The sequence below is a fragment of the Crinia signifera genome, chromosome 1 (assembly GCF_055691185.1).
Source record: "Crinia signifera chromosome 1, ASM5569118v1, whole genome shotgun sequence".
Lineage (NCBI taxonomy): Eukaryota > Metazoa > Chordata > Amphibia > Anura > Myobatrachidae > Crinia > Crinia signifera.
The window spans coordinates 339631839-339654357 of record NC_139217.1 but is presented as its reverse complement, the minus strand read 5'-3'; the positions used below and the strand labels follow the sequence as shown (position 1 = coordinate 339654357).

The 22519-nt window shown below is 45.0% G+C and overlaps 1 protein-coding gene across 1 annotated transcript in view; it reads right to left on the bottom strand.

Annotated features, from left to right (window-relative positions):
• The window catches only part of MYO1H (myosin IH), a 70110-nt gene extending 58450 nt beyond the window's left edge, over positions 1-11660 (bottom strand). The window contains exons 1-4 of the mRNA XM_083146121.1: positions 11503-11660; positions 7007-7122; positions 3295-3493; positions 3111-3191 (exon numbers count right to left, since the gene is read on the bottom strand). Coding sequence (XP_083002247.1) covers positions 3111-3191; positions 3295-3493; positions 7007-7122; positions 11503-11634 — 528 coding nt within the window. The 5' untranslated portion in view covers positions 11635-11660. The remainder of the gene's footprint in view (positions 1-3110; positions 3192-3294; positions 3494-7006; positions 7123-11502) is intronic.
• Between the last annotated feature and the right edge of the window lie 10859 nt (positions 11661-22519).

Genomic DNA, 22519 nt, shown 5'->3' with positions numbered 1-22519 from the left:
AGAGAATAAATAAAATCTGCATTACAGTCCAATAGCAGTAAGTGCTACAATTGATTACAGTGTCCACATACATCTATCCTCCATGCGATACAAGTCGTATGACCAGTCATCTTGTGAGCGAAGAGGACGCACAAGCAGCTTCTGCTGATTAAAATTATATGCAGCATGCATATTTTCAGTGTATGACTATGGCTGTGTCTGCTTAGGGAAACACTGTAACATAGCATTTTGTAGGCAGATACAGCCACAGTCACACAAAGAAAATAGGTGTGCCAAATATCATTTTCCTATTTGCTCTGTTTTGCGCATAAGATGAATTGTAATTTATAGTCATTCAATATTTTTAACACAACAATAGTCCTTATTCTAGTTGAATCGGAAAAATGCGTATTTCGGACAGGAACCGAGTGTTCTTAACCCCGCCTACTGTACAGATCGCTCACACCGTCCGAATGCGGTAAGACACCGACCGAATGGATCACGAGTGGACGTTTCATGTGAACACCTCCTCCATCTGTGGGAACCTCCCCCATCCTCCGATGGTCACCAAGCATTCGAATGATGGACCGAGTGGTCAGGCAGCACGAGTGCTCCAAACCACTCGGACATTTTTTCGAATGAAAGCAGGGATATGGGCGGCCAGCTGACATGTAATAGTAGTAGTAGTAGTACGTTTATTTATAAGGCGCCGCAAAGTGTCCGCAGCGCCGTACATAGCAAACAAAAAACAAATTACAAGGTAACATACAGGGTGTGTTGAAAAATACAGTATAAATAGGGGTATAGCTGGTAGAACTAAAATCAGCATCAGTTCTGAAGTAGGTGTCAAAATTGTCGAGGAGACTGAAGATGAAGTAGAGGAAGGGAAGAACAAGACAGGAGCACAGGTGAGGTAAAGACATCCGGCTATGTCAGCTGTCCACCCCCCACACGTGCGTCACGGCCGCATTACCATACGTACGCCCAGCGGTTTCATGGGAACGGCGTACCCATATGTTAATGAGGCCAAACAGCCCTTCACGCCCCTCTTCACCCCCTGATCAGATGGTTCCGTATGATCATTTTCTAGACGGAACTCGCGCCGTGTTTGTATGTGTGAGGCGTTCGCACATGCGCAGATACGCCTCCACACATGCGCAAACACCAACCATCGGCCGTCTGTCCGCATTCGGAGCCATCCGACTCAATCAGAATAAGGGCCAATGTGCTAAGCAGCAGCAGGTAGAACAATAGATTCGTCAACTCCTTGTGTACCTCCAACAAATCATATTTTACAGATTTCCTTATTGCTGAGCCTGTATATGTTAATCTATCTGATTTGACAATTAATTATCAAGGAAAATTCAAAGACATGACTTGTTAACAATACTTGAGCCATACATAAGAAACCTTGCTGTAGTGACTAGTCTATATAGCTGAGTTAGAAGTGAAATTCCCAAATGTACATAATTATGCAAAGTTGGTCATCAGGAACCTGTAGAGTGCAAGATCTTTTCTCTTTGCTGGCATCTAAAGGAAGCAACCCAGTCCGGGGTAATCAGCGCATGCGTGTTCATACACACACACATTGGTATCTATCTAGATTATATTATACATCATATTGAATATGGTTTATGACTTGAAATGACATGTTCATAAGAGAACAGTGGGTGGAAAATAATATGAAACATAGCTGACGTCTATTTGCAGTGTGTTTTCCATATCCCCCAGTAATACAGGTTCCAATATATAAATATCTCACCATTCCCACTTTACAAGCACATTACATTTACACTTATATGGTCGCTAACATAGCAGAAAGTAATATGGACCCCACCGATCATCATGTCACAGTAGAAGTTATGCACAATGATAGGGATTTAAGTTAAAAGTAAATTGAGCAGTTCACAGATGACCCAAGCCTTAATTACCTAACTAACCAGCCAATCAGCAGGGGCTTGAGTAACCTCATCCACGGGGCGATGCTCTGCTGACATAAGGTATAAGCACCTTTTTTCTGGGTTCAGACTGGTAAATCAATGACTCATTGAAGTCTAAACCTGCATTTATGCTGCTTTATTTCCATTCTTCCCAGGACAGATTTTCTGGGTGAAATGTAATCGGGTGAGAGAATCAGAAAGTGAGAGATTTGGTAAGAAATCTCCAGGGTTTTTTTTAAAGCGCCAATCATTTACACTGCAAAATTAAACTGGTTTCATGAACTGGTTTCTGGTATCATTAATGATTTCGGCCATTGACATCACGTGCCCTCCACTGAACATACAATCGTTGAGGATATAGGCAGCTTTGACTGCATGTTCAGTTGACAGGGAGGGGGCATAGGGAAATGCAGGGGGGTTCCTGGTTGCCCAGAACCCCCCCTCCTCTTGGCAAGTGCCTTAAGTTATGACAACAATAGCACTGGTATTTAATATGATCAGTAGAGCTGACACCACATCATGCAGTGTAAGGGACAGAGCGAAGCGGCTGCACATGCCCAGTGTACCAGCTTCTTCTACCACATTTACTGCCCTCAAACATCGCAATGGACCAGAGAGTAGCTGCCAGAAGGAAGAGACAGAAGCCTTACCATGAAGAGGGAGATTGTGAGCTTAGAAAGTGCAGTACAGTTTCTCTCATGTTTGTGTATTTATTTATTAATTATATGTTTAACCTTTTCCTGACCACTTATCAGACTTGCGTACTGCAGAGTGGGAGATTTTAGATTACATTTGGAAACCCCCCTCTAAAAAGCCTGCATTTGCCACTGGGGGGGGGGGGATTGTTAACATCCCATCATTAACGATATAGGGCATACACACTAGACGATATGCACAATAATATTGTTAATTTCATACGCACCACAAGTTTTTTTTGTTTTATTTAAAATGTACTGTATGTACTTTGTAGCTGTTTCTTGTTAATATATTTTTACAAATAAGTATTGTATTTTTGGGTTAATTCCTATAAGCTCTCAGAACCCAAATCTAAATAAAGATGTATTTTGGTTCACAAGCGAAACACAGAAATTTGTCTTTTTACAGTACGTATAACAAGTCCCATGCAAAGCAAATACTATACCTGCCTGAAGTATGGCGCATACTGGATCAGAAGGAAAAACTCTCATTTACCTTGAAGTCAAACTGTACATCCATATACTTTCCAAACCGGCTTGAGTTGTCATTACGGAGTGTTTTGGCATTTCCAAAAGCCTGAAAAGTATCTAAGTTAGCAATTTGACTCTAGCTTTGCACAGTTTATAAACTGAATATGTCACTTTAAATCTGCAGAAATAGTAGATCATGCCAGGTATACCTCCAGAACAGGATTGGAGAGGAGTAGTCGGTCTCGAATTGACTGAAGCTTATCTGAGGTTGGACATGCCATAGCCAAGTACTGAAGGATTTTCTTTGATGTTTCAGTTTTTCCAGATCCACTTTCTCCAGATATCAGTATGAAATGATTGTTCCGTTCTGAACACATTACCCTATAGGCATTATCTGCAATTGCATAGCTAAAGAAAAATGAATACAGACTAGAGCACTGTTTCCCAGCCTCGGGTCTCAAGACAAGTCCAGGTTTTAAGGACAAACCATGTTTGAGCACCGGTACTCATTTATTTTTAAACTATCTGCATGATATCTAAAACCATGTTATTAGTCTGTCTTTAGGACCGATGTTGGGAAATACTGGGCTACAGATACAGTATAACCAACTGTAATATATATTTATTTTTAACACTGTGGTCCAGATGTATCAAGCTTCAAAAAGTGATACAATGGACAGTGATAAACAGCCAGCCAATAAGCTTCTAACTGTCATGTTACAGGCTACATTTGGAAAATGACAATTGGGAGCTGATTGGCTGGTTGTTTACCATTTTCCATTTTATCACTTTTTTGAAGCTTGATGCATCTGACTAAGGGCAAAATTTAATAGGGTGCGGGTTTTTTTTGTTTTGTTTTTTTGCAAAAACGTCCGTTTTCGGCCACTTTCCGAAAATCGCATATTTTATAGGGTTTTTCCCGCTATTTCACACATTTTACGTGTCCTCCGACCTTTTCATACCCCCACTATCCACGTCGGCGTGGAGTTGATTTTAGATAGTATGGCGAGCCCAGCGAGTCCCGCGAGGGACACGGATTACTTTACATGTATTGCGCGGCACCTCGCGGGGCTCGCTTCCCTCGCCACGCTTCGGGCTTGTATTCCGCGTCCTAGCGCCGGCCTCGCTGCGCTCACCATGCTTCGGGCTCGGTCGCTTGCTGCGCTCGCCACACTATCTAAAATCAACTCCACGCCGACGTGGATAGTGGGGGTATGAAAAGGTCGGAGGGCACGTACGATATGCAATGCGATATTTTATTGTACAACATTGCGTCACATCGCATCGCATACCATCGTATACCTTATTTAGTCTTATGGTATACAATGCGATGGGCGCCGTGCTAGGAAACAAGTACCCAAGAAAGTGAAAAAAAAAACCGCGTGGGGTCCCCCTCCAGAGCATAACCAGCCCCGGGCTCAAAGAGCCGTTCTGGTTTCATAAAATCACAGGGCAGAACAAATAGAGGTCCCCTGGATTTTACAAAACCAGCACCAGGCTCAAGGACCGGTCCTGGTTCCCAAAATACGGGGACAAAATGAGTAGGGGTCCCCCGTATTTCAAGAACCAGCACCGGGCCCAACCAGCCAGCAGGGTAATGCCACAGACAAGGGGAGACTTTTAATACAAGTCCCCCCGGCCAAAGCATTCATCCCCCTGACTGGTCAGCATGGGCAGGGATCCTGGGGAAGTGGGGACCCCACCAAAGAAGGGGTCCCCCCCTCCAGAACTTACCTGCCCATGCTGAAGCCTGGGGCTGTCCTCGATGCCCCTGGGCTGTGGGCATCGAGCTGATTCTGTGTAAAAAATAGATGAAAAACTATTCTCTTATACCGTGGAACTATGAGTCCCAGCAAGCCTCCCCCGCATGCTGGGACTTGGAGAACCACAAGTCCCAGCATGCGGGGCATTAAAGGGCCCGCTGGCACTTGTAGTTCCACAGTAAAAGAAATAGTTAAATAAACACACTGACACCCATTAAAAATAAAACTTTAATACATCCAAAGCCCACACATACTGATACTTACCTATCTTGAGCCGGTAGGTAAGTCCCTGGGTCCAGGGCTCCAGGGCTGTAGAGTCCGGGGTCCGGGGCTGGTCCGGGGCTCCAGGCCTGAAGAGTCCGGGGTCCAGGATCCGTAGAAATCCATAGGGGGACCTGTGGAAGAAAATCCTACTCACCAAGGTCCTCAGGAGAACATCTGTCCTCTTGATCTGACGTAGTCCAGGTCTTCTTTAAAAAAAATGACGAACTAGCCGGAGAGACACTGATGCTCCATCTTCAGCGTCTCTCCTCCGAATGATTCTATTGGCCGCCAAACTCGGCTCCTGATTGTCCGCTAGGAGTCCTATAGAATCATTCGGAGGAGAGACGCTGAAGATGGAGCATCAGCGTCTCTCCGGCTAGTTCGTCAGACGGGTACCAGCAGGAATAGACAATTTTTTTTTTTTTAAAGAAGACCTAGACTACGTCGGATCAAGAGGACAGATCTTATCCTGAGGACCTTGGTGAGTAGGATTTTCTTCCACAGGTCCCCCTATGGATTTCTTTGGATCCTGGACCCAGACTCTACAGCCAAGGAGCCCTGGACCCAGGAGCACCGGACCCCGGACCCAGGGACCTACCTACGGGCTCAAGATAGGTAAGTATCAGTATGTGTGGGCTTTGGACGTATTATTTTTAATGGGTGTCAGTGTGTTTATTTAACTATTTCTTTTACTGTGAAACTACAAGTGCTAGCGGGCCCTTTAATGCCCTGCATGCTGGGACTTGTGGTTCTCCAAGTCCCAGCATGCGGGGAGGCTTGCTTGGACTCACAGTTCCACGGTATAAGAGAATAGTTTTTCATCTATTTTTTAAACAGAAACAGCTTGATGTCCACAGCCCAGGGGCATCGAGGACAGCCCCGGGCTTCAGCATGGGCAGGTAAGTTCTGGAGGGGGGGGGGGCTTTCTTTTGGGGGTCCCCACTTCGCCAGGATCCCTGCCCATGCTGACCGGTCAGGAGGATGAATGCTTTGGCCGGGGGGACTTGTATAAAAAGTCTCCCCCCGGCTGTGGCATTACCCTGCTGGCTGGTTGGGCCCGGTGCTGGTTCTTGAAATACGGGGGACCCCTACTCATTTTGTCCCCCAAATTTTGGGAACCAGGACCAGCCCTTGAGCCTGGTGCTGGTTTTGTAAAATCCAGGAGACCTCTATTTGTTCTGCCCCGTGATTTTATGAAACCAGGACCGGCTCTTTGAGCCCGGGGCTGGTTATGCTCTGTAGGGGGGACCCCACGCAGTTTTTTTTTTTTTCACTTTTTTTTTTTAACCAAAATCGCACATTTCTGAAAATGTGCCGATTTTCATGACTGAAAATTGCACCTTTTTATGACTAAAAAATCGCACTATATCGCACTATATCGCACTTTATCGCGCTATTTTGCCGCGAATTCGCATCTCATTAAATATGCGAAAATCAACCAAATAATGCGATATTAAAAAGTGCGATTTTGTGCGATTTTTAAACATGCCTAAAAATTGCCCCCTATTAAATATCGCCCTAAATGTTATACATTAAAATTAATATATTAAAAGATTATACATATTGCTCTAAACATACAGTATTATTACATTTAAATTCAGTCTGAATTATGCAGAAAGAACACAAAACAAAGCCTTTGTCGGTTGTGGAGTGCATAATGTCAATGCATTGACATAATTGGTCACTGTTAAATAAAAGGCTGTTATTTGTAAGTGAGAAGGCTACAAATCACTATGACGATACAGTAAATCCACCTATGAACCACATAACACATACATTTCATTATGTTAATGTTACATTTCTTTCTTTTTTTTAATATTAAAAAAAAAATTGTTATACGTTGGCTATGTTAGACGTTGTGTGTGTATAATTGTTAATTTAATAAAAATCTTACATGTGTGGCGGAAGCTCTATGAAATTTACTCCTTGATATATCTCAATCTGTCGCTCAGTATATAGTTCAAGATCCTTGTATGGGTTCACAGAAACCAGCAATGTTCCTATATAAGTCTAAGAAAAAAGTACATGATGAGAGATTTTTTTTTTTTATATACAAAATATTTTTTTCATATAAAATCTGTGCTCAAAATGTTTGAGAGAGGGAAGTACAGTAGGAGCACATCTCATCTATCTTCCTTAGGCCATGGCTAGCCATGGCTATCCTATTGTTCTCAGTACAATACATTGAACAATAGAGTAGGGGATTAGCAAAGTAATCCAATTACTCACTTAATCCTATTATAGGCCCTTATTCTGATTGACGCGTACTTTACCGCATACTTTCGGATCGCGTCTTTACGGCGTCTGCGCATGCGTGGCGAACGCCACGCGCATGTGCCACGCATTGACTCCGTACCTGTTCGGCCAAATCCCGTACAAAACTGTTCACCGCAATCAGTCGGGAAATATGGGCGTATTATGGGCGTCATGCGGAATGACACATGGGCGTAGTTTCAAAGTGGGCAAAACGGGGCGGAAACATGGGCGGACACGGGGGAGTACACTTATGTTGGGGGGCGTACATTCGGATAGCACTCCGAATGCACGCGAACAAAAAGGGAAGAAATGTGCGGTGTCCAAAAGGCCACTATTGCTTTGCGGACACCACTCGTTCCTGCGGGAGGCGAACGGACCGCCTAATGACTACAAGCATTAACACCTGAACCCAATAGAATCGACTCCTTTACTCATTACTCACTAATAGGACGCTTGTCAGTGCTTTAATTGAAACCATTGCTGCTTCAATTGCTGTAAGGGTTAATGTGTGCAATGCATGTGTTAGGCATGCTTGTAAGGATATATTGGCATCTAATTGATTCCAATTCCAAATAAGCAGTTTTTTATGAGGATAGGTAATTGAATAAGTGGGTCATGTGATGTATTGCAGAAGATACATAATAGTGGGTTGTTTGGCGTAAATACTCCGCTTACGGGCGGTAGCACCGCTTGGCTCCCGTTCGGATGCGGTATTCCCGAGCATACTCTGTAATACTCTGTAATACCGTGCAGAATCTGAGTGTTTCTCCCGCACACGCATGGTTTGTATGTCGTCCGTAAACACGCCCTGTTCTTAAAGAGTGAGTCCGTCCGAATGCGGAGGACACGTGGGCGTTTCTACGGACGATGGCCGCACGCGGCAGAACACCGTGGCGTGCGGACCGCTCCGTAAGAATGCGGGAATATCCGCACCGATCAGAATAAGGGCCATAGTGATAGATGGCAGTGGCTCCCACTGTATTTACAGTTTCACTGAATGCTAAATATGCATTTTATGCTACAGTTACAGTACAAGGATGTATTAAAAAGTTCTACTGCACTGTACGAATGTACGTATCCATACCCATTTGATTACAGACTATTTTGGCTGATTTTCCATATTTATATAAGGGAAGCTCAGCTGAATTCTGGTGTATGAATGAATACACATCAATAGACCACGGACATAGTATATGACCATCATTTCTATGGTGGTGTGTTTATTTACTATCATTCGTACTGCTGAAATTGGCCAGTAATTCAGTATAAAATTCATTTTTTGCAGGAGTATTTTGGCTGAAACCTGAATGGCTCCATCAGATCCGTGCAGGCTTCTCTGTGTAAAAAATATAGGAAAAATAAATAATTAAAAAAACAGCGCAGGGTCACCCTGCCTGAGTATAACCAGACCCGGGCTCATTGAGCCTGTACTGGTTGCAGAACTACAGGTGTAAAATGAAATGGGGTTCCCCTGTATTTCTATAACCAGCACCAGGCTCTTTGCCCAGTCCTGGTTCCCAAAATCCAGGGGACAAAAGGAGTAGAGGTCCCCCATATTTTGGAAACCAGCACCGGGCTCAAACAGCCAGCGGCCCCCCTGCCCGAGTATAACCAGCCCCGGGCTCATTGAGCCTGTCCTGGTTGCAGAAATACAGGGGTAAAATGAAATGGGGTCCCCCTGTATTTCTATAACCAGCACCAGGCTCTTGGCCCAGTCCTGGTTCCCAAAATACAGGGGACAAAAGGAGTAGGGGTCCCCTGTATTTAGGAAACCAAAAAGGAGTAGGGGTCCCCTGTACTTTGGAAACCAGCACCGCGTTTAAACAGTCAGCGGTGTCATGTCACAGCCAAGGGAAACTTTTTACATAAGGTCCCCCGGCCAAAGCATGAACACCCTGGCCGGTCACCAGGGGAACCCCGGCCCGGGCAGAAGCCTGGGGCTGTCCCTGCCACCCCTGAGCTGTGGATGGCGTGCTGATGTAGTTAAAAGTTAAAAAATTAGAAGAGTATTGGGTTCTGCAGGGAATTGGAGAAACACAATCCCCAGCATGTACGGCATTAATGAGCCTTCTGGTTCTTGTTGTTGCAAAACAGAACCAATACCTAGATAAAACACACACACTGTAATAAAGTATAACTTTAATACATACTACATACACACATACATACTTACCTATAGGGTGCACTGTATGCTTCTTCTCCAGTACCTGTGAAAAAGAAACCAGTGTAGATCGCATCCTCTTCGTTTCATGTAGCATCCAGGGTTTAAAAAAATTAAACCGACTACCTAGCTCCAGCGGACTGAGGAGCTGCAAATGTGTTGACACTAGCAGCCCCTACCCGAGAATGAGGGAATTACTTTTTCCTCAGCCAATCAGGAGCGGGCTCTGGGGAGCTCCGCACCTGATTGGCTCAGCACGGCTACATAGAAGCCCATGTTATGAATTTAAGATGGGCTTCTATGGTGGGAACCAGCAACACAGCCTGACCACAAGGTGACCCCCATTGAGAGCACTTGTGGTCAGACTGAGCTGCCAAATCCCGAATTTGAGTTGACTGTCATCTTCCTAAATGTCGCTGAACCCGAAGGCTTTGAATAGGGTAATTCAAGAGACTCACCTCTTGACTTAACTGCAACTAATTAACATTGAACTTTTGGCATAAATAAGATTTTTATGTATTCATATACCTTGGTAATGGTACAATTGGACTTTAGTCCTGAATTCTGTGGTTACCGGAGAATTTTGGGTTTAATAGGGTGTGATAAAAAGGCAGTTACAGGTATAAAGTTGATGTTGCAGGGAAAACCTGTTATAGCTGGCAATTACTCAAGATCAATGATCATGGGTAATTGGATGCTGCCCCAATAGTCTTATTAAACTTCCTAAACTTTTATATACTTTACAAATGTATTTTTAATGTAGTTCTTTTGGAAGAAGACAAATAATAGGTGGTCCTTTAGATTAAAATCACCTATTAAAAATGTTATCTTTAAAGGAGCAAGTCTGGATGTGTTACTTCTTTCATAAGTAGTTAGTTAGTGTTTAAAATCATAATTAATTCACATTTCTGACTAACTACATAAAAAAAAACAGTTATGATTAATATATAGGAAATAACCAAGAATTATAGGACTATACAGTGACTATACAATGACCAAAATCGCGATGTGCAGCGAATTCTGTTTAGGATTCGCTGCACAGTCGCCGTGTTCCGGAGGGCTGGAGCCCTCGCTGCCAGCCCTCACTGACACACTATTCAATGAGGCAGGCTCGCTGCCCCTGTCGGCGAATGTTAACTCCTGCGGCGGACACCGCAGGGAGCTGGAGGACGATGGCAGGCAGGGAGATGGAAGTCTCCCTGCCTGCCCCAGAATGTATGTGGAGGGTAGGAGAGCTCCCCGGGACCTAGGCAGCACAAGCTGCACCCCGGGAGAGGCAGCAGGGGACCGGGTATGCACTGCTCCCGATCGTGCATATGTAATGATCGGGAGCAGTGAATATATGAATATGTAATGAGCGGCTCTCGGCTCCCGGCCCCCTGCTGGCTGTTATGTGTAAAAAATATATATATATTTTTAAATTAAATATATATTCATGTGCTGTAAGCACATGAATAAAAATAGCATGCCCCTTCACAGAATAAAATTACTGATGTTTTTACACCAAATTTAAAAAAAAAACAACATTGTTTTAAAAGTTCACATTCCACTTCACCATGAAAAGATGGCGATTGCTACACGGTGACACACAGCGAAAATCACTTAGAAAGCAATTCGCCATCTTCTCATTGAATACACTCACGGCGAATCACATTGAAAAACCACAGCGAGTTGCAGAGACCATCAGACGGCGAATTGCCCTTCATTCACTGTTTGCCGTCGGCGAAAAGTGCACGTTGAATAGGGTGATTCACTTTCTGACACAAAAAAATCACCTTCCAAAGTGAAAATAGCACAAATTCGCCATGAAACATGGCAAATTGGCCTCATTGAATACTGCCCTAAGAGGATTCATTAGGCAAGAAGTTTTAAAACAAATAAGTAGAACATTTATATGTAGGCTAAGAACTATGTTACTTAAGATAAGTTAACAATAAAAAATGGAACAAACCCCCACAAATAAGAAATCTTACATAGATAAGATTCTCCTGAAACCGCTTGTGAACATTGTCAAGGAAAGCAGACTCGCTGGTGTGAGAGTCCAGCAACATAAAATCTTGTACGCCAACCTTCTCTCGAGCAGAAAGGGAGCCTTCGCTGTGCATATCTGCTTTATTTTTCTTAACATTGTTCACCTAGAAAAAGAAAGAAAGAAAAAAGAGGCTACATAAATAAAATAAAATAGGGGATTGTAATGTATATATATGACTTTGTATTGCCTTAATTAAATTACTTGAAAATTAAATGCAATTAAAACATAGGGGGTCATTCTGGCTGGCTCACTAAGCAGCGGTAGTTTGGTGCTTAGCGAGCCTTCTAACGCTGCCCAATGACCATACGGTGGCTAATCAGGAGGGATAATGTTCTAGGACACTATTCTGTATTTTGAATTTTTGCACATGTGCAGTGCTTCAACATCGGTCACCTGTGCAATCAGGCCCATAATATTAAAAGACTAGTTTAGGTGTTGGTGTCCAGTTATCTGTGGGCTAACTATTGAAGCCAATCTAAAGGCCCCCATACAGTAGTGCGACTTATCGGAGCCTTGAATTCGCAAGCGATTTCCCTTGAACTCAACAGCAGCTTTCTGGGTGGCATGATCTCATACGTTATCTGACATATGCTGTGTACACACGGTCCGATATCCTTTCCGATGTTGACGATATAGTCAACATCGGATCGGCATCTGATCGGAATCGGATGCAGATCGCAAGGGTTTTAACCCTTGCGATCCCGATCCGATCCCGATGCGCGTTCACGTATCGGAAGCCAGAAAGTCTTGGCTGCCTTGTCTATATAGTGCAGATCTGCACTATATAGTCAAGATAGGATGCAAATCGGATGTGCCTTAAGATCCTCTCCACGATCCTATCTGATCAGATCGTGGATAGGATCTTAAGGCACATCTACCATGTGTAAACGCCAATACAGTCCTTTGCATACAATGTACCGTGTGCGATCCCAGTCATGGCTGCAGGAACCAATAAATCTTTGTTTATAAATACAGTATGAGACTATGGAGGTCATTCTGATTGATTTGCAAAGCTGCTAAATGCCATCTGCCTCCCGCCCACATGAACGCCCGCATGTCGATTTCAACCGTACACATGCAAATGGGTGTTTTTGCATGTGTACAGTGGATTTGCTTGCGCACGTGGATTAAATCTTTCGATGGTCCCCTACCATCGAATGATTTCCAATGTGTTCACAAATCTAAGTCACTCTCTGGTGACAGATATGCGGCGCCTTGGTATGGGAAGAGGACGGGCAGCTGACATTCGGTGACATCAGCTGCACGTCCCCGGCACCCTTATCACAGGTTAATTAGCATGGGAACGCCCAGCATTTTCATGGGGAAGTCCATGAAATGCTGGTAATTCCCATGGGCGTGATTCCAGTCTGTGGCCACATGCCCCCTGCCCGCACTGATCCATGCGAACGGGCTCGCGACTATACAAGTCACTCACACACATGAGCTGCACATGTGCATGCGCATTCCATCAACATCTGTCATCTATGGGAATTTGCAACAGTGAGAATAGATCAGAATGACCTCATATATTCAGTATATATATCTATATCTATATCTATATATATATATATATATATATATATATATATATATATATATATATATATATATATGAAGAAAATGTTGGCATAGGCGCTGACAACGTCCTTTGAACCAGTCAATATTCCACCTGATATTCCTTCAGGGGTTACATCACACACAGACCACTGATAAGGCCGCAGCACCCTTCTCAATAAACTCCCGGACCCATGGAGTGGAAATCTGTGCAAAGAAACAAGTACAGAAGGGGTGCTTCGTAGTGCATTAAAAGAGTAACACTTTAATGAAGTAAAAACATCTCCAAGGTACAGATGAAATGTAAGCGTACCATAAATAAACGCACTGTGGGCTGGTTACCACAAGGCAGGTATATACATACACCACGGCAAAGCTGCTAACATCCGGGACATCCGTCCTGTAGCCGGTCTGGAAGAGTACACACGCTGGATTTCGGGGAAACACTCACAGATGCCGGAGCGGGGAGGACAGCCGGGAGTCAGTCACAGAGAGCGCGTCAGCAGGCCACGCCCTAACGCGTTTCGTCAGAAGACTTCGACGTCCTCTGACGAAGTCTTCTGACGAAACGTGTTAGGGCGTGGCCTGCTGACGCGCTCTCTGTGACTGACTCCCGGCTGTCCTCCCCGCTCCGGCATCTGTGAGTGTTTCCCCGAAATCCAGCGTGTGTACTCTTCCAGACCGGCTACAGGACGGATGTCCCGGATGTTAGCAGCTTTGCCGTGGTGTATGTATATACCTGCCTTGTGGTAACCAGCCCACAGTGCGTTTATTTATGGTACGCTTACATTTCATCTGTACCTTGGAGATGTTTTTACTTCATTAAAGTGTTACTCTTTTAATGCACTACGAAGCACCCCTTCTGTACTTGTTTCTTTGCACAGATATATATATCTATATATATATATCTATATATATAGATATATATATATATATATATATATATATATATATATATATATAGATAGATATATATACACATTTAACCAAAAACTGCTGCTTCTACTGCTTCCTTCAGAATGTTTATCTGGATATTTGGGGCTATTCAATTAGACAGGAGATATTCCCAGAGCTATTCAATTCAAGCCCCACAGCTAAAGCATGATGATAGGGCATGGAGTTATAGAGTTATGACATTGCCGCATACAATGATGGAGGTCCTGTGGTGCATAAAGAAATCTTTGTTAGGTATACAGTATATGTATGCAGCATACTTGCCTACTCTTCAGGAATGGCCAGGAGGCTCACTAAAATCGGATGCCCCTCCCAGCTCCATGGAAATGTGGGCAAATCCCTCACAATCCCTGTATCTCCCACTCAGCGGGGACCAGATGACACAATTTATACTGGATGATGTCATTGTGGCCCTGAACCTGCTTTGTACACGCCTATAATACAGGCAGTGTGCAGCAGGGGTGTAGCCACAATGACGCAATCATGTGCAGCGCTCCCATACAGTCTCCTCATGTGTGTCCCACCCTATGGGAACCTACCTGGAAACCCCCCCTGCCCGCCGATCCATCGGCACATTTGAACAAATTATATAGATTTTTGGGTAGATGGAGGTGGATTTGAGTGGCCGCTGGGCTTCCTGAGGGAGCTGCAGCACGCAAGCTCCTCTCAGGCATTTCCCTTCTCATGGGGCATAGTGACAGTGCTGGGCTGGCCGGACTACGGAGGCAGTGACTGTGATGGTTATGTGCAGCTTTTTCTCAATAACTATATCAAAAAATCAGGCGTTAATTAAAAATTATATATTTCTCAAAGTATTAATTCTATATGGCAGCTCCCAGAGGGATCAACATCAAATGCCAATCAGAAAACAACACAAATAATTATTCGGAATAATTAGAGAGCGCACAATTAAACAAACAATGGTATTTATTAAAAATAACAATTTAAAATGGTCTCAAAACACTAAAAATTAATACATGTAATTATGTTATTGCACCAATTTGACCACCTTTACCTGTCACATTCTTAAATTGAATTTAGTATAAATATACCTGTATATTTAGTCCAAGTGCTCTTACCCACTTAAATGCTGGTGAATGGATGCATTAATTTAAGGATAACTTAATCATCTTTTCATATACCACCATAAACTGGCTCCCCGCTCCACCAGCATTTAGGTGGGTAAGAGCACTTGGACTAAATAAACAGATATATTTATACTAAATTCAGTCTAAGACTGTGACAGGTAAAGGTGGTCAAATTGGTGCAATAACATAATTACATGTATTAATTTTAAGTGTTTTGAGACTATTTTAAATTGTTATTTTCTCAATAAGAAACATTTGGCCTAGGGGTACTGTGAAAAAAAATCTTGGAATCACTAGTATGGTATGCAGTATAACGTTCTTAATAAATGCTTAACGCATCATCTATATATGTCTAGTGACCGTGAGTCTTCAAAACACTGCCATCTGCTGGCAGAGAGTGAAACTACATCTTTCTCATGCATGCACCAGGGCCGCCTTAACAGCAGTGTGGGCCCCTGGGCAAAGCAATGCACTGGGGCTCTTACCCATTCTCCCCTCCTAAGGATGGGGGTGCTATCAGCAGCAGCTTTGATGTCCCATGGGTGGCAGGGGGTGCTCTATCTTCCATTCACCATGTAGGACCTGGAGCAGTAACTTCTGCTAATTACTCCTTTACTGCACAGGTGGTGGGAGGGTGAACACTAACGTGTGGAAGGGGGCACTAAGCTGAATGAAGGGTCCCTTGTAAAGTGACTTCCAGGGAGGTAGGGGGTGTTTTATATGCAAGGGAGGGTTGGATAATGGAGTGGGCTTAATATTCATCATATTCCGGTGGAAGGGCAGCTTGTTTGACTGCAGATATCGCCATTATCTGGAAATAGATTTCTTAGCCTTCAATAGGATAAAAACCTAGAGTCCCAACTTCCAGGAGGTGCTGGGAACCATAGGTGCCGAAACCGTGGGTGCTCCGGGGCCCGAGCACCCACGGAAAGTGAGGAGCACCCATTGCACGGGCCACGGCAGCGGGGTCCCAGCAGCGTATATGCCGTCAGCAGGGTGGTGAGCCTGCTGCTGACGGCATAGCCGTTGCTGGGACCCCGCTGACAGGATCCCCGATGCGAGCAGCGAGTGAGACCCGGGGAGGGGTGGGGGGTGTCGGTGGTTATCTGTGGGGGTGGGGTGGGAGTGGGGATGGTCTGTGGGAGCACCCACCGGAAAAAAATGTAAATCGGCGCCCCTGCTGGGAACTTGGGGATCAGAGATCAGGAGCCAGAGCAATCCATTGACAAAAATATAAAACTGTACACCAGACGTTTGGAGCTGGGAGCAGGGACCGGCTGCTGGAAGGCTGATATCTCTGGTTCTGGGCAAGATAGAGAAAAGCCGCTAGTGTCAACAGAAAGGGGAGAGCCCCAGCTTTTGGAATATACTCAGAAAAACTCTAAGTCAGAGAGAACCTGAGAAATATGACGGAATTGCAATTAACAGGTCGGATGTGGACTGCTGCTTTGAAGTTGGATATCTCCAGTTCCCCAGGGCCGATTTTCAAAATTCTGGTATCCCTGGAAAAAAGGGACCCTCAGCTATCAGTATAGGGCCCTTATACACCTGGGGCCCCTGGGCAAGTGCCCATTAAGCCCATACGAATAGACGGCCCTGGCATGCACAAGCACAGAAGGTAGCAGACAAGCTTTTGAAGCTTTTGTCCCGAGCAGGCTTACTAGTACTACAATAATAGTGATTACAATAACCACTAGATGGCGCCTAAAACATGCAAAATGTAACAGAACATGTAAAATGAGAAACAATTCTGTTAGGCTATTTACAAATTTTTAGGAACATGCAGAGATTAAATAGCTATATTAGTTTATGATGCCCAAAATTCATATTATGGAAGTTTACATATTGTCATATGGTGATGTAAAATCCTATTTATCAAAAAGAATAACCTTAAGTGTAATTTCTGAAGCACACAAGTGTAAAAGTGCACCACAAATCTTGGTACTTGTGTAATAGCACGATGCTTATTACGTAATTAGCATAGCATCCCTGTCAGAATCAGTGTAGTGTTCGGGCGGGCAGCGTAGTTAGAGTAGTCAGTCAGAAGTAGCGTAGTGTTCCCACTAGCGTAGTAAGCGTAGTAAGCGTCCCTGTCAGAAGCAGCGTAGTGTTCCCACGTCCAGCGTAGTCAGCATCCCTGTTAGATATTTGTTCCTGAAACCCCACTATCCACAGCAGCCCGAAGCGTGGCAAGTGGCTGCTTTACACGTCCCCCCACCCCTGTTCATACCCCCAATGTCGGCATGGAGTTGATTTTATAAAGTGTGGTGAGCGCAGCGAGCCACCGAGCCCTAAGCGTGGTGAGCGCAGCGAGCCCCACAAGGGGACGCGGAATACATGTAAAGTGATCCATGTCCCCTCGTGGGGCTCGCTGCGCTCGCCATGCTTCGGGCTCGGTGGCTCGCTGTGTTCGCCACATGCCAACGTGGATAGTGGGGGTATGAACAGGTCATGAACTCAGCCGCTTGCCACGCTTTGGCCTGGCGTGGATAGTGGGGGTTTGAAAAGGAGGCTCTCCCTGAAGTGGACACGGGCAGGGTTGCCGGACCCTGCTGCAATAATACTGAGACGCAGGAGCGTCTGAGACGCACCTGTATCTCAGACAGATGGAGCGCCTCTCCGCCTGGCGCCCACATGATCCCCTCTCCGCCAGCGTCCGCCAGCGCAGGGGACCTGGCAGTTACCAGTGCTGTGTGAGAGGCGCTCATTAGGCTTGCCATGGATGCCGGGGACAGAGCCATGGATGCTGGGGATAGAGCCGGTCACGGAGTCACTACGCTAGGCAGCCACTGGGCTGCCGCGGAGCCACTACGCTAAGTACGCTAGGCAGCCGTTAGGCTACGCTGACAGCGTAGCTTAGCCTATGCTGAAAACGTAGCGTAGCCAGGCGCCATGCTATTACACAAGTACCCAAATCTTTCTTACTTTATATAACGTATATGTGCGTATTGTTTTATGGAAATGTAGATATGCAGGTTGTCAGCTAAATTATCAAAGGATTTAAAAGCATGGCGGAAAAATTATTGATACTTTAACCAGCGCCAGCTGCCATCAGACTCCTACAGCCATTGTCCACAATTTATTATCAATATCAATTAGTGATTAATAGTCAGTGGCCATCCTTTTGCAATTTTGCATAGGTTCCTGGACCAAGATGTCAGCAGTGGCAGAGAAGAGCTAGATTAACAATGGGGCAGACAAAGAGGCAGATTTAGGCTTTTTTTAGACCTCATATAGGGCCACATGTATCAAACTTCAAAAAGTGACAAAGTGAAAAGTTATAAACCTCCAACCAATCAGCTTCTACCTGTTATTTTTCAAACCCAGCCTATAACATGGCAGGCACCCGGGCACGACAGCTGTCCAATCAATGTGCTGACAGTCTGCTGGAGCCTGGAAGTATTCAATGATTCCAGCAATGCCAACTATAGTAATAGCCATCCATTAAACAGTCAAGTCTCAAGGGCCATGCCGGGCCCTAATAGGCTGCTTTACTGTAAATCTGATTCTAACAGATTTAAGGCCCCCATACACTACAACGATTTTGAACGATTTCATGCTACTCCGACCATTGGAGCCAATATATAATTTGAAAAGTGGCAAATTGTATGTGTTTTCCAACCGTTCCGATCCAATGGGTGATTCCAGGGCCGGCTACAGGTAATCCAGCACCCGGACCAAGAAGTTTTTAATATAGTGGTGCACAACATAAGTAATCACACACAACAGTCACTGTTGCTGTGCTAGCCACTGTGCCAACATGCTGCCACATTGATTCACAACATTCAGGCACGTTTGTAGGGTTCATGTTCAAGAGCTCTACATCTGGAGTTCTAATAAGTGGCAGTCAGGTATTTTGGCTATATTCATTTGGAATTATTCACATCAGCCTCTGCACTGTTGGAGATTAGTCAGCAGCCAAGACACCCCCTTGAGTAGATTAAAATTAAATGTACTCTTGAGTCATGGGTGGCCTGGCTGCTGACTAAACGTGAAATGATTTATGGGACAAGGGAGACACCCAAGCAAATGGGAGAACATACAAACTCCTCATTATATATAAATATAATATTCTGAATATCCAGATACATGTTTTCTTAGCTACTAGTCAGATAATACCTATATAAACAAACTAGCCTAGTTTAACGCTCCTATCCAGCATTTCTGGAGCCGGCCCGGCGTGGTCCCGGGAGTGTAGGTTCGGAGTGTTTTTTTGTGCATGCGATATATTGCATGTGATGTATGGCGGAAATTTTAACTGGCATTTCCAGCCCCCTAGCCCCCTAATCCAGCCCATCAGATATATCTATGGTACAACTGTATACCATAACATATATTGCATGCACTCTTATGAAAAATAGCACAAAAGTACAAAATCGTATGGAATGACTTTTGGGAGGGTCCTGGAGGAGTACAAGGGTAATTGCATCTGACTTCAGAGTAAGACACATTGTTGTAGTGTATGGGACCAGTTAGACTAGCTGGCCATAAATCATAAATATTAAAACTGTATTTCTCATTTTCTTACAAAATTATGCAATTATTCAACTTTTTATATTTAGGCAAACAGTGATGCTATTAGTGAAGGGTGTACACACCCATTTCGCTGTGGCCACACCCACACAGCACTGGTCACAACTCCTCCCATTTTCAGTATAGGCCCGCCCTTCAATATTTTCAGCCCCAGGACCATGTTGTCCATAATCCTGCGTTGTGGCAGAGACTGAAAATAATAAATGCTGCTGGCCCTGACAATTATTAAGTAGCCAGGAAGCTTCTCATTTGCTGTAGATATTAGAAGTGAATTGATTGGCTTCTGAAAAATAAGACAGACAGGGCTTAATCTCCCTGCCAACTACATAGCTCCCAACTGTCCTGATTTTCATGGGACTGTCCTGTATTTTTGAGATGGTCACTCCTCAGGCTGGTAGTGTTCCGCGGTGGGTGGGGGGAGGTCAATTGGGAGTCCCCCCAAGTCTGGCACTGCTTTGTTGAGCAGAGCAGCAGTGTTTCTATTCCTGGAGACAGAGGGGTTGGGGGCATGGGCAGCGGCTCTGAGAGCTGATGGTGGTACCCCCACAGCAGCAAAAACAAGGGCATGGCCTCACAGGAGCACCGCAAGCATAGGCCCTAAATTTCAGGTGAGCATGTCCTTCCTTTGGTTGGTAAAAAGTTGGGAGGTATGCAACTATAGCATTTGGTTAAAGAAGCTGCATGCTGCTGAGCCTGTCCTGCTAATTGGCTCCCTGCTGTTTGACCAAGATCCTGACTGGCTGCTCCAGCTCCTGATTTCTGAACTGGTTGGCTGCAATATTCTTTTACCTCTCACTCTGCATTTCAGTTGCTGCTCCTGATTCAGTGCCTGACAGTAACATCTACTATGGTAGCAGCATTACATTTCTGATTATTTGCTACCTGCCTACACCTCAAATCCAGAAACTGGTCCCAGACACTGATTCTTCATGCCTCCCAAAATGTCAGTCCCGAGAAATTTGGGAGCGTGGCCTAACTGAAAGGGGGCTTGGTCTAAGCTTGCTTGCAGTGCTCCCATCTCGCCCTGTTTTGATGCCCCCAGCCCCTCTGTGTCCAGGAATAGCAGAGCAGCGCATGAGGGACTCCCAACCCCCCTCCCACAGGACACTGCCGGTCCAAATACTACCCCCCAAAATAAGTTACGGTCCTGCCAAAATCAGGAGAGTTGGGAGGAAAGGATTCTTGGATATTATTCTATTCCCTGTCTGACTGAATAATACCCGGACAATGTATCTCCCTGTCACTACCTGGATTTTATATAAGAACCTACTACTGTGATCAGAAGACTTGGGGTAATCCAAGTACCTGTGAAAAGCATAAATCTCTATGGAAAATGCTGCTGCTAAAGGAGTTCACCTCTCTAGTAAAGTGAGCTAAACCTTTCTCTTCTTTTTTTAATTAAATATACTTTTTACATATACTTATATACTTATAAATAATGCAACTGTTATTGCTTTGATCCAGGTTGTGAACCCCGTAGCCGGGACCGCTGTTTAGAATGGGAACAGCGAGACCCTACTCTAGCTCTATTGTGTCTCCTTAGGGGTAACCAGATCCCGCTGTGCTAGGATTCACCTATAACAGCCATGTTTGATAGCATGAACCAGGTCCATCCTCACTCCGGTGCCTCCAGGTCTTATGCTGGGTACACACCAGGACGACTAGGGCCCGATCCGCACAATCTAGATCCAATTCAGATCAATTGGATGTAGATTGTGTGCTGATTGGGCCCTTTTCTGACCTGGTGTGGACCGATACCGATCCGATGCGCGGTCCCGCGGGTCGGTCGGTCGTTATTGAGATCCTACCTGCTGCAGGTAGGATCTCAATGACGACCATACAGCCGGGTGCGGGTCGCCATCGGATCGGACCCGCTCACGGTGCACATCGTGAGCGGGTCGTGCTCCCCCGCGTCATCGTGAGCGGGTCGGACGAGACACTGACGACCCGCTCACGATGTGCATCGTGAGCGGGTCGTCCTGGTGTGTACCCCGCATTACGTGGTACCAGGATCTGGAATTCCCTGGGGGTAGGCAAGAGGAGAACTAACTAAAAAGGCTACCTACAAAAGGAAGATAACTAAATTACCAGCGACCTTGTCGCAAAGCAGAATATACAGCGACCTCTTCACAAACAGAATATACAGCGACCTTGTCGCAAACAGAATATACAGTGTCCTCATCGCAAATAGAATATACAGCGACCTTGTCGCAAGCAGAATATACAGAGACCTTGCCGTAGAACATGGGTAACTCACAGACTCCAGAACAAGTCGCCCACAGGTGGCAGAGGTGATGAACCCCAGAATGGCGTGGAAAGGCAATGACGGCAGGCAACTGCTCCAGGAGGAACAACCCTGTAGCTAGAAACAGCCACTATCACTGGCATCTGCTCTCAGGCCTGGCGGAAGTGATGCGCTGCGCTGTTTACCTAGCGCCGCACCGCCACCATCCGCAGCACCCGCCTGAACTCGCTGCTGCCTGCTGGATCCCGGGGTCCCGCTGCTGAATGGTGAGGTATGGGTATGGGTCCCCGAATCCTAACATTTTTTATATGTCATCAACCAGAACTTCCTGATGTACAGTACAGTACACAGGTTTTGTTTGTCTTTTGTCAAAATGATACAAATTGTAGTGCATGCTGCTCATATTGTTTTTTGTTCTTGTTTTCCTTAAATAAAAAAATGCACACAAAAAAGATAATATGCCACACATTAATGCCACCAACTCATAGTCCATACAGTAATGGCCCCAACTATTAATATGCCATCTATCAGTAATATGCCATACATAATACCACCAGTAGTAATGCCACACAATAGTACCCTCA